At 33.0% G+C, this 13,506-nt stretch overlaps 1 protein-coding gene, 1 long non-coding RNA gene and 1 other non-coding gene across 7 annotated transcripts; 1 reads left to right on the forward strand and 2 right to left on the reverse strand.

Annotated features, from left to right (window-relative positions):
• Nucleotides 1-1,231: 1,231 nt before the first annotated feature.
• On the reverse strand, nucleotides 1,232-1,317 carry TRNAM-CAU. The gene is given in 2 exon segments: nucleotides 1,232-1,267; nucleotides 1,280-1,317. It is a non-coding gene; the product is annotated as a tRNA-Met (tRNA).
• Nucleotides 1,318-1,388: 71 nt separating this feature from the next.
• Nucleotides 1,389-4,699, forward strand: LOC108988699. Of its 5 annotated transcripts, XR_004800905.1 has the most exons (4): nucleotides 1,411-1,573; nucleotides 2,093-2,177; nucleotides 3,581-3,654; nucleotides 3,742-3,929. XR_004800905.1 is itself a non-coding variant. In XM_018962027.2 (2 exons), the coding sequence occupies exon 2, from the start codon at nucleotides 3,761-3,763 to the stop codon at nucleotides 4,268-4,270; it is 510 nt and encodes a 169-aa protein (XP_018817572.1). In that variant the 5' UTR covers nucleotides 3,574-3,654; nucleotides 3,742-3,760; the 3' UTR covers nucleotides 4,271-4,699. The 5 variants fall into 5 exon arrangements, 1 of the variants encoding a protein (XP_018817572.1); XR_001995712.2 differs by lacking the exon at nucleotides 2,093-2,177 and having other exon boundaries at nucleotides 1,389-1,573; XR_001995713.2 differs by lacking the exon at nucleotides 2,093-2,177 and having other exon boundaries at nucleotides 1,404-1,573; nucleotides 3,574-3,654.
• Nucleotides 4,700-5,712: 1,013 nt separating this feature from the next.
• LOC108988693 lies at nucleotides 5,713-6,786 on the reverse strand. The gene is made up of 2 exons (XR_001995711.2): nucleotides 6,247-6,786; nucleotides 5,713-6,148 (listed from the first exon to the last, which is right to left on the reverse strand). It is a non-coding gene; the product is annotated as an uncharacterized LOC108988693 (long non-coding RNA).
• Between the last annotated feature and the right edge of the window lie 6,720 nt (nucleotides 6,787-13,506).

Genomic DNA, 13,506 nt, shown 5'->3' on the forward strand with positions numbered 1-13,506 from the left:
TGACGCAGCCTATCTAGAACCTAATCATTACCGTTGAAAATTAGCGTCTCTCTTTTTCAATTTTTCTTCTTTTCTAGAGCACGAGACCAGAAATGCTTCATAACTCATCATCCACGCAATATTTACCACGATGGGGTTGGTTTGGATTGCAATAGATTTTATTTTTGTTTTATTTTATTTTATTTTATTTTATCTCAATATATAAATACTATAAATATAATTTTTTTTTAATTTTTTATTTACTTATTACAATTTTTTCAAGTTTTTAAACAAAATATAAAAAATAATTTAATTTTTTCAAATTTCAAAAAAAAAATTATATCAAAAAAATATTTTAATTTTATAATATTTTATTTAAATTTTTATCTTTCATTTTTCAAAATTTTATAAAACATTTTAATTCAAACTATTTCACTATTATTCATACATCATCTCATCATATCTCACTATCTAAACTAAATTTAAGATTGTGTTTGGTTGCTACCATATCAGATTATTTCACTATTATTCACAATCAACTTACTATTATTTATAACCAACATATTACTATTCAAAAATTACTTATTATTATTTATAAACTATTTTATTAATATTTACATATAATTTAAAATATTCTTAACATCCAAACTACCCACCGGAAACAAACAACAAAAAATGGATTTTGATAATAAGAACATAAGCTACGTACATTAATTTGGCACAGATTTTACTACTAATTGAAATGTTTCCTGATCATCATAGGTCAAAATCATACGTTTTATGTGAAAAAAAATTATGTTTGTCATTTTCTACTCCACGCACTAATATCTGATTTGTTATTTTTATTTTTTAATTTAAATATATATATATTGATGTGTAAATATATGTATATTTAAATAAAATAACAAAAATAACAAATCACATCATAATATATATTGTATGGTATGAAAATAATAAATAACATTTATCTTTATGTGAAATATAACTGTTAAAAGATAGACATGGTTCCAAATGACACAACAAAGAGATGGGAAATGTGAAATCTTAGTTAAAAGTTATATTCTAATAATATTTTATTTTATTTTAATCTCAACTCATCTCATTTGCGAAAGCAAACTAAGCAAATAATATTAGATCATTTTTATAATAAAAGAATGTAAAATGATTTTTAATAATCTTGTTTTATAAACTAAACATTTTTACTTTTCGAGAGCATACAAAAGACACGGACATATTTTAAAAACAAAATGTTTGGGGTGAGAGAGGCTCGAACTCTCGACCTCAGGATTACTCAGATAGCTATGAGACCTACGCGCTAGCCAACTGCGCCACCACCCCGTATGTTAAGAAAGCAATAGAATAAAGATTAAATATCATCTTTATAACGGTGAGGAGAAAGCCCAGATCCTGTCTCGGTAACATCGGCTTGAAAAGCACAACCCTGTCTTTCGCAAGAACAAGTCCAAACAGTCACCGCTTCTGCTTCCTCTTACAACACCCCCCCCCTTCCCCCTCGGCCTCTCTCTGCAATTTTTTTCTCCCTTACTTATTCGGATCCATTTCGTCAAAATAGATCTGATCTGCATTTCTAAAGGTACCTTTTTGCTCCCCCGCCCCCACTACTTTCCCTTCCTAATTCATGCTTTTAATCTTGCTTAATTTTCATGTCACACTGCCGCATTTTTTGCTTTGATCTTTATATTCTGTATTGTCTCTGTTTCTTTCATCCATTAATTCACTTCCCTCCCTTTTCTATCTTGCGGTCGAAATATGTATTTTCATTGCTTTTGGTTTTCCATTTAAAAACAAAACTTGCATGAATTCCAGCTATGGAAAATCTCAATGAAGTTCTTTCATGATTCTAAAAATAAAAACAATTTTAACGTTGCTGTTGTTGTGTTTGTTTTTAATCGCGATGGTGGCTAGAATGGTTGGGCTATTAATTTCTTTAGGATTACTGTTTAGGGTTCTCGGTATGAAGGTCTAATTAGTATTGCCTAATTAACAATGGGCTGTCTCAAGTTCTGCATGTGTATAGTTATACGTGAAGAACACAAATCGGAGATGAATGGGTGCTTAAATATAGAAAGGAACTAATCCCCATTTTTTTTAGGGGCGGCGGAATTATGAAGATGGCTTGAAATTGAATGCTGCTGATGTTTAGATTGAGGGACTTCTTAACTAGGTAACTTATATAGGTGAGCTAGTCATGTTGTTGAGTCATTGACGAGCTCTTGGATCAATAACTTAGCTGTGATTTAAACTATTAATATTATAGATACCATAATATCATTACTCCATGGTGCATAATATTAAGCCCTAGTTAATACAGGTTCTATATATACCACAATTTCCATTGAGATGGAACCGTTAATTCTGATTGTTAATTATGCTTTGCATGGATCAATGTTGGGGAAAAATCCAAAGTCATAACCGAAATGGAAAATTGTATTACGCCTTTATTACGTCATGTTATGATATCACAAAACTGGCTGTGTTACAAGGGATGATAGACACATTTCAAATGCTAAGAGCAAATGAAACCGTTTTTGGATGCGCCAATGAGCTTCATCTCAGATGGCATTTTCTTAGCCCTTGAGAATGAAGTGAAGAGTGAGGTCATAAATTTGAGGCCAACTGGGTGCGTAATCAAACTTTATATTTGTCATTATTTAAAATAAAACTCTCATTTTTGTGGGGTTTCGGAGCCTCAAGTGTCTTAGTTTGTATATTCCCAATCCAATGGCGGCTGAGGTTTGTTTGGACGCTTAGAATATCTTAGAATTTTGTAGATAGTAGTGAAATGGTTTATAAATAGTAGTGAAATAGTTTGAGTTAATATGTTTTATTGGGTTTTGGGAAATGAGAGAAAAAGTTGAATAAAAATATTATAAAGTTAAAAAATTGTTTGAATATTTTTTTAATATATATTTTTTTTAAATTTGAAAAATTTGGATTTTTTTTTCTTTTGTTTTTTTTGGAAGTTTGGGAAATTTGTATTGGATTTTGTGTTTGGATAATGATCAGTTAATGATTAGATGAAAAAGTTGAAGATTTGAAATTGAAAAGTGTTGTGTTTGAGTGATGTTTGAGAAAAACAATTATGAGAAGTTTTGAAAATATCTGACAATATCTCATTACCCAAACAAGGCGGATTACTTTTCTTGAAGGGACTACAACAATATCAGTAGTGCAAAGTGTAGTCAATTTCCAATCATTACTACTCAATCTCATACCATGGCGATAAGTAATTAATTAACTTATGCATAACATTGACTGGTGATGATAAAAAAAGAAAATGAAGTTCTCTAGTGCCCTGGCTTCCTGGTCTCCATTGTTAGCTTCCATAAATTCAAGCACTAGTAAAAAGGATTTTGCTGACCACATTGTGCAGATAAATGTTATGGTCAATTTTTAGCCTTTTCAGATCATGCATGTGAGTTATGTTACTTTATTCAATGTCTATTTTTTCTTTTGGTGCTTATTAATTGAAGTTGATCCCAGATCATTTATACTTGCTATACTATTATACTTATAAAAAAAAAATATTCATCCTTGTTATGGCATCTGGATGATGTGATCTTTTTTGTTAAGAGATTAGATGGTTGACAGAGTGTGATGATGGTGCAGTCACCAAATGGGCATTGCAGGGACTGGAAAAGCTAACTCTCATTGGTAAGAAATGTGAAGTGTTTTTCATCAGATTGGAAACGATACGGGGATTGATTGATTCGCTTCATTTTAGTTAGTTTCTTAATGCAGATGCTAACCTCTATCCAAAATGGAAAATGGGAAAAATATGAATGCCACCGGAACACAAGATAGCTTTATGATGAAGCCCCATGACCAAAGACAGCGCACTAGAGGCCACCTTGATGTTATCACTCGTCGCCTGAAGAACCGAGAACGGCAACGTAGGTATAGGGCTCGGAAGCGGCTTGAAGCAGAAAGTAAGAAGTCTTGTGTTATAAATCAGTCAGCTCCACCACAAGTAGATTTACAACAAAACAAGACCCATAGCCCTTGTATGACCCGTGTGCATTGTAAACGAGATTGGAAAAAGGACGCAAGAAGGGCTCATACATCTAAGGATAAAGATGTCATGCCTAATGGCACTGTTAAATTAACTAGTGAAAATCAGACGCCAAGCTTGCCATCTGGAATCAAGGCAGAACCATCATTTGAAAGGGTTCATTCTGAGATTTCCCATAGCCTGGTCAATTCTGAAATGCATAGAACTATCGGTGGTCGAAGAGATTGGAAAGGAGATGCAAGAAAGAAAAAATGCTAGAGTGGTTACCAACCTGTAGGGTGCAACATCCTACAATTAAAGTATCAGATAACTCCTTATTGTGATGTTTCAGACAGTTCTGAAGTTTTAGTGGCTCAAAAAACTTGTGATGTTATTATGCTAACTGAAGAAGTTGTTTGTGGGAAAAGTTTTTGTTCTCAGTTTTTTCACTTTTTCAAAACCTTTGATGTTGCAGGTGAAGGGCATTCAGAATATGCCAAGGAAAGTTACCATTAGGTTACTGCCAGGTTCTGAAGGTGGGAGAATCCCGCTTTAGTTTGAAAGGCTGGTATCATATGGTCAAGAATGATCAGAATGTATGACGTAATTCATGTAAAGATCAATAAACATGAATCGTGAATATATGAAAATAGTGTCTTGTTACTGCATTAAAGGCCAAGTAAATTATTTTTCCATGTCATATCTTTGAATTTCAATTATTTTGATAAATCATAGGTATATGTGCAACTGTTGTGTGGACTTTGTACTACTTCCATTTAAAATTTTAATTGTTAAAAGTAAGTTGCTTTGGAACTCTCTAAATAAGGTCTTGTGAAAGATCAAGGTGCTTTCCACGTTTCCCTTTTAGAGTGGATATCCTTTGATCATCTTCTTTGTTTTTTAATGATTTATTCATTTAGTTATTTGTATTATTTTTGCAGGAGTAATTTATTTTTGAGAAATTACTTACATCAATCTACTGTTGATGAAAGTCTCAGCACACAAGTGTTGTTGAGTTTAAAAAAATATATATATATATATATAATTACAGTGTGCAGAGAGTGCGGCTAATGCTGATGCGTAGCCGCACACTTTATTTTTACCTGCAATACTATCTCCTCATTATTGATGGCCTCTCTTATAGCAATTATCTTGTCAAAAAGGAAATAAATCATCTTCTGTTTTCTGCAACAGCACCACGCCATCCCTAATAAGTAAGAAAAAAAAAACTTACTAGTCTCTGGCAGAAATTAGAATGATGACGTGTACAGCAGCTGCGGTTAATATTAATATTGGGTTTAAACATAAGTTCAGTATGTCTCACTGACTTCATACTGACAAATCCTGAGTTTTATTATCTTAGGGGTATACCCCATAAAAGCAACTGTACATTCAGTCGTATTAAAGAAGAGTAGTTCTAGGCTACCGTCCAATAATCACTATTGGGCGTGCGGTTTAATACAAATTTATTTTTTATATTTTTATTTATTTTCATATTTTTTTAACATATTTAAATATTTTTAAAAAATAAAAAAAAATATACCGATACACTAAAAATTACTTTCTTAATCATTAAATAAAAAAAATTAAAATAAAATTAAATACATAAACGGTGAAAATAAAAAAATAAACTCAGACGAGGTACGAGTATTTCTCGTAAAAGAAAAGATTTGGAGTCAGAACCCTATTCCTATACAACACCAAAGGGCAACGGCAGGTGATAGTCAAACCAAACCATTACATTACAGCTGAGCATAGTAACAGTTAAGCACGAAGAATACTAATGGAAGAGCATCATTATAGCCATGAAACCATTTCTATGGTTACCTGGATACATAAATACTGCTTTTCCCACAACAACATGACATCCTACATAAACATTGACATGGTGATCATATCTCAAACGGTGATTCTTGCCACTTTCTTTAATTCTTTCATTTTCTGGGATGAAGGCGCGAAAATTCTTGACCACTTCTTGCATAAGACACTACGCAAGATTTTCCAACTAAAATATAAATAGCCATGCATCTAGAAAGGATCGAATACGACTAATTATAGCCGAGAATATTTTGGAGTAACAGGACCTAAATGAAACATCATTTTCATAACCACATTGATGATCCCATCCACCCCTAGATTCGACTTCAACCAGTGCATCTGTACGTTGAAACATAATACTAATTAATTAAGAAGAATAAGAACGTCACAAATTAATAGAAAAGAGGGATAAGGCATAAGCAAAAGAAAGTTGTAACCGTGCATGCATGTATCAATATTTTCTCCCTTTCTTCTCTCCCCCATGTGCCAAATCCTCCAAGCTCCAATCCCTTCTCATCCCACAGCTCCTCACCAACCGGGGCTCTACGCCACCTCCAAATCCAACAACTCCTTCACTATAGTTCCGACGATGACCCAGTCTTACCTTCTTCTCTCCCAGCTTTACAAATCCACTTCTCATATTCTCGTAGGATAATGGATGAATGTTCCCTGACAAGAACTTGATCTCCACCTTTACACAACAACATTCCCCTCTAGATTTTTCTCGGTCAAATTCTATCTCAGACTCCGATGTATTACTCTCCTTGTACTTGCATGTAAGGCAATTTAGGTGCATGGCTATATATGATATTATATATATATATATATATATATATATGTATGTATGTATGTATTTATCCCAATAAATTAGTAGGGTTGTTTTCGATGGGGAAGGAAGCTGGGAGGAGCTGGAGGATGAGGTCAAGTTGATCTAGGCTTGTGGTTGAAGCTTTAAAGGCATGAAACGGGAAAAAGATGACAACAACATAAGAGAGATTGGAATATAAAGATGTGAGGTATGAAATTGGTTTTGGTTGTTAGGATCATGGAAAAATGACAACCGGAAAGACAGCTTAACCAGATCTTATTTTGGCTTTCAAGTTTCAACAACTTGTGCCATAGGCCAATCAAATAGTATAAGATACGAATTTTAGGGTGCTATGTTTGTAAGAAGTCCTAATTTGGGGTTCATATATTAATATAGGATTGAAGAAGCATGTTTATCCAAATCAAATAAAGAAAAGAAAAGAAAAGGCTGATAAAAAAAAAAATTAAAGATAGATAAAAAAAAAAAAAGATTTTCAATCATATTAATATGGTCTTAGAGAGTGGTAAATTCAATAGTCTATGTGATTTTGTTGTTTGGTGGTGGGTTTTTACCCACTTTTCTATAAATATAATGACCAAGGACCATATACTTGTTATTTTTTAACGAAATTAAAGGGAACAATGAGGTTAATTGTGTCCATATCTGGTTGGTTTAATTATTATATCTTGTTGTATCGAGATATATATATGTAAATATATATATATATATAATTCATTACAAAAAATTATTTATTTGCTGTCAGTTATAAGCGTGTCCAAATAATTAAATTAGTTCAAGAAATAAAAAAATTATCCCAACGGCTAGCTTTGTCCATCCCAAACAATTAATTTCAAGAATAAGAGCAAGAATTGCAATTTCTTTTAAGTGAATTGCCTCCAAAGAATGCTCTTGTTGTACATTCCGACCAGCACATATAGGATAAGAATCAATGGAAAATTTGAAGGGAGGCATACATCCATAATTTTTCTATGATCCTAGGGTAAATTTTGGTGTAGCTAGAGGCAATACAACATGAGTGTCCTTTTGCCACAGTGTGCAATATCCAAAAAAAAGTCTAGGAACGGTGGCAAAAACCCATTTATGTCAGGAACACAATCAGACTTATTTATGTCAAGTGTTGTCGCAACGAGTTCATAGAAATGATAGCTTTTCCAGACGAAATGCACACTAGGAAAAAAACTGTAATAGTTTTCAGTATGAATTATTGGCTAGAAAAATTTGGGACCATGAATCTGTGATGATCCACTTGGTGGCAAAAATTTGTTCCTAATTGACACTAACTACGCATTGAATCGGGATGGATACAACAAATAAAACCTCGTAAATCTGGAACAATTAAAACATCAATTTGGAGGATTGTTGTCATTGTGCAACCTTTACAATTTACTCGTCCATTTTTCTCGCTTCCACCAAATTCAATTCAGATAGATATTATATTGTATATTCTCATTGGGTTTTCACATAATTATAGCCTACATTTAGAAAATTTTCTTGTATGAAATTTGTTATAATTATGCACGCCTTATTATCCTACAAGCGCTGCAATGCATAAATTATCACGCATATAATGATTAGTAGAAATAATTTAAGTTAAGACATTATACATTATATATAAAATTTTGACCACGTCAAACATGTCTATAGTAACTTTAACAATCTAATTTAAACATTCATAAATTAGTTTTAGTTCCCACAATTGCCAATACTTGCTATTTTAACATACCAGTAGTCCTCTATAGTAACTTTAACAATCTAATTTAAACATTCATAAATTAGTTTTAGTTCCCACAATTGCCAATACTTGCTATTTTAACATACCAGTAGTCCTACAATTTCTATATACTTGCACAGAGGAAATTCTATAATTGTTATTGGGATCTTGGCTAGTACAGCCAAATCAGTTGCAACACATCGTGAATTGACCTTGTGCAATACACAACAATTGTATAAGATCAGATCTTGAACATTGATATCTTACATTTTCTAAAAAAATATTGAAGTTTCTAAATCTTACATTTTCTAAAAAAATATTGAAGTTTCTAACCATCGAATTAACTATCTTCGAGGTGAAGTTTCAATGCCCAATCAACTACATATAGCAAAAGAAAATTTTGGGTAGAATCATATAATCTGCTTGTAGTCTCCTTACACTGCAACAAGCTATTTCATATGAGATTATTGGATCCATTGGGCCATATGATATTCACTGTAGAATTATTTTGTGTTTCACATTTATATTGTTACAGTAAGTTCATATAAAACATGTCAATAATATATAAGCCTAAATTTTTATGTTGTGGCAATCCATATTATAATAGATTTTTAATTCTTGAACTTTTCTTGTATTTTACTGTTCACAGGGCCATCAACAACCTTTCGAGTATAACAACATGGAATTTCCAACAGCACCAACAATGCCTTGCCTTTACAAACATACTTATTCCAATCTTCAGATCAAATAAATTAATGAATATAGCCTAATTTATGTAATCTATCCATAACATCTTAAACACATCAAGAATAGCATGCAACCAACATATCACCAATATTCATAAGCATAATCACAACTTACAAAACATGGTTGACAAATAAGAATAAGGATCTCAAGCAATCTTACCTCTTTTGCCAAACCCGCTCTAACAATTGTAGACTTTCAAATTGTGTTGAACAAAAGTAGGATTTTGAAGTCATCTTTGCACAATGACACATTCATCAAAACCCACAATCAAGAAACAAAGAGTGTAACTGCTAGTATTTGTGTGGCTAAGGATCTCTTAAAGTCTCTCTTTGAAACTCTAACTTTGAGATTCGAACATTTACAAATTGTCCTACTAGTGCATATGGTCCCATATAACCATCAAACCACCTTGAATTTCAACCTGATATTGGTAGTTTTTTGCATTTTTTCTTATTCTTTTCATTTTCCTCAGCATGACATTCATATTCTCATTGGGTATTCCCAACATTTTAGAAGAATCGAAAATAACATAGTGGTTCAAGCCCTTCAAATAGCCTAAACTATTGCCCAAAACCTTCCTAAATATCGATGATGATGCATTATTATTGCGACTCTCTAGCCTTCATCATTTCAACCATCTAATTTTGCAACAGTGAGAACTTTCACTATTACAATGGTATAACTGAGTACTCATTTCATGTTCACTACTTATTATGAGCTAATATATAAATTAGTCATTCTCAAATAAATTGTCATATGTAACTCATCATTTTTTAATATTATTAATCTTTGTGTTGAAAGTATGAAAACCCAGGAGGTCACTACTTCTAGTAGGATTTTTGGGCATAACATGTGGCTGAATGTTAAATTTATTGTACTATAAAATAATAGCAGTAATTTACACTAAGAATATCACATTAAATAATTTGCCAAAGTATGTTGGTGATAATAACTATTTATATCTAGTAAAAGTTGTGCTCTCATCATTCTTTTATGTAGTTGATGTGATGAATCTTCCATTTTTCTTTTACCTAGGCACATTTTTGTATAATGAAACTAGATTCTTATTATTCTACATAATGTGAGATAGGCAAACCATATTATTACCACATTGTACTTCAAATACTTAGGAAACTCTGAAGAAAAAATCTTGATTGACAAAAACTTCATATTTTGTTCCATTAGTACAACAAATGACGTCTTTTCGCTTTTGTGGTTTGTTTACTCCTAGTATCTCTGTTTTGGCTAGACATTTTCTGCAAAAAAACATACTTTAGCCAATCATTCATCTTGCTTTTTAGATTATTCTACTTGCATTTTCTATTTGTTTATATGAAATTCAATATCTTTTTTAACTTTTTCTATTGCTTTTCTTTTTGGAGGAGGGCTATTGTGGAGAGACAACTTAAATGGTGCTTTAGAATATAAGGGAAAAATGTGCCAATATTATTAAGAGAATTTTTAAAATGCAATTGATCACTTTTGCACTTTAAGATGATATGTAATGGACTATCACAGCCTTTTGGTTTGTTAAATAATCTAATCCTAACGCAGTTGTTGCCTTTTATGAAATCTGCATTGTTGTGATTTTGTTTTGGAAGTCTATTGAATAAACGTTTCACATACTCCTCATTGTTTATCCTCTCCTAAATAGTAGTTCAGGAGAGGACCCGAGCCAGGAAGGATTATATAATCGAGGCAAAGCAACTTGCCAAAGAAAATTAAAGGAAACGATCTATCTTAATCTCATAAATTGCTCTTTATATATAGCAGCTCTACTATATGTATCTATTTCTTTTCTTCTTTAGATACAGGAGATTTTATTTCCTTCATAGCTAAATATGAATATCTACACATTATTTCTTTAGTTATATAGCTTTGTAGAAAGCAAACAAGGAAGATGAAAATCACATAAAATAGACCAGGATAAAGTATTTTTATTCTTTTGGCCACATTTAATTATGCAATGACCACCATTTAAGATTAGTAAATTATATTTGATAAATTTCACTCATATTTGTTTATCCTCTCCATTTCTTGTAGAATGAATGGAAAATTAAGACTTGAAAAATGGATCCACTTCACTCTAGACCGATCAGTTCAACTCAGTTAGGCAAAAAACCATACCAATTTTAATGATAAAATCGGTATGGTCAAAGAATCGGCTGAACTAGGGGTGATACCCGCCCCCTACGGGGCGGGGCCACCCCTCCCCCGCCCCTCACCCCTGCATATGCGGGGGTGGGGAATTTTTTCCTGTACCCTGCCCCCAAGGGCAGGGTACCCCGTCTCGCTGTCGGGGTGCGGGGGTGGACCCCCATCCGTCCGCACCCCCCCCCCCGACATCCCCTTAATGAGCCTTCGGGCTAATACAATTTTCTGGACTCTAAATGGTCCAGAATCCGTTTTTGGGAAACTTTGAGCCCATAATTTATATTAAGAAATATATAAATTTAAAAACTGAAATATATATATATATATATAATCATAGATTCAACTATTAAGTAGATATTAAGTTTCAACTATTAACTAATTAAGTAATAATCATCACTAAGGCACTAAGTTAAAATAAGTAGTTTACAGTTATACAAATTAAGAGAACTAATAAACTATTACACTATTACAAACTCCTCTAAAAAAGTAAATATTACAAATTGTACAATTAACTATTGTAGCAACATTATAATTAATTGTAAATTAACAAAATCATATTTTTTCAATTTGATTTTAGGGTGAAGCCGTAGCGGTGAGTTCACTGAAATTCTGAATGGTGAGTTGTGTCGAATGATGCGAGACTAAAAATCAAGATCATAAAAGTTAATAAGTTATAAAACCTGAAATATTAATAAGTTAAAAATAAAACAAATTAGAATTAAAAAGTTATAAAGATGAAACAAAATTTTAAATGTAAAAAATAATTAAGGGAGAAATTGTGCAAACCATGGCAATGGTGGGTCCAATACAAGGTCATACTGCATCAGAGGTAGTCGTAAATGCCGTCTCATGTTTCACTATAAGTATTAAATTTGAAATCATATTAATGAATACCAATTAAATGAAAATAAATAAATTAAAATAAATACCAGATCCAGGCTGATCATTATCCACCTCCTCAACGTCGGCCTCCTCATACTCAAGAACATCCGGAACATGAATTGGAGTTCTCTTGATTCAATTCTGCGTGCAAATCAAAGCCTACACAGTAACAGGAGCTAATGAACTCTGAAATGAATCTAATACATGCCCTCTGGTGCTAAAGGCCGACTCTGAGGCTACGGTGCTAACAGGGATGACCAAAAGTGTGCGGGCTATCTCTCCAAAGATGGGATACTTCACAGCATTCACCTTCCACCAACTTAATATATCGAAATCTCATGAAAATGGTAGAATCTCTGCTGCTAAGTATCTGTCTATCTCTGACTGAGCCTCTACAGAACTCTGGGGAAAGGGGGTTTGCTCATACCTCTCACCCTACTCCAATCTACGTCTTTTTCCAACCTCGACTTTAGAAAACTGTGAGCCTGAGGCTAAGGGAGTAGGTGTAGGTGCCGCAATATTACCACCCAGCGGGGTGGAAAACTCATCAAATAATCTATTAAGGGTTTCCTGAACCCTTGCTGCAATAAGCTCAGCCCATACTTGCCCGTACGCAAGGCCCAATCCAAATATCATGCCATCCAACTTATACCTCGGGTCAAAAACGACAACTGCATAGAACAAAATATTAGCCTTAGTTAAATCTCCCCAATACTTGTCGTACTTTGTCCTCATAATCAATGTCATCTCCTGCAGCCTAATGTGACTACCAGCGACCATGTCAACTAATTCTTCTTTTACCCTACATATTTGCTAACATATAATATTGGATGTAGGGTACAAAGTTCCAGATAGCCTCATGATGACATCGTAAAAAAACTCAAAAACTCTACAAAAATAGTTACAATTTCCCAATCATCATCTACGAGTTTCCCCAATCCCATGTGACCATCAAAATATTTAACATATTGGATGTCTTTGTCACCCAATTATGCAAATGCCAACTTATATTCTTGGGCCCCCTCCAAGATCAGAAATATTGAGTTTCATCGTGTAGGCATATCAGTACAAAGACCTTTCTTAGATGTTAGACCCACAGATCTCGCAGCAACCTTGAATATCTCCAACCTCGAAGGAGAAGATCTCACCTATCTCACAGCAGTCCTAACTCGAGAATCAATAAAATACACAGTCAAAGACATATAATTAAAATTTTGGATCAATGTCCAAGTGTCAGTGGTCAGACAAACAAATTGATCTGCCAATTGACCCCTTAACTTCTCCTTTTCAATGTAAAAATATTTTTTTACATCCTTTGCTACCGTGTGGTGAGAAGGAATATTAAACATTGGTTCCAAGTAGCGAGAATACGCT

Source organism: Juglans regia, chromosome 2, assembly GCF_001411555.2.
Source record: "Juglans regia cultivar Chandler chromosome 2, Walnut 2.0, whole genome shotgun sequence".
NCBI lineage: Eukaryota > Viridiplantae > Streptophyta > Magnoliopsida > Fagales > Juglandaceae > Juglans > Juglans regia.

Bases quoted from the DNA above. Each gene is read 5' to 3' on its own strand.
- LOC108988699 (XM_018962027.2), top strand. From the start codon at position 3,761: ATGGAAAATGGGAAAAATATGAATGCCACCGGAACACAAGATAGCTTT.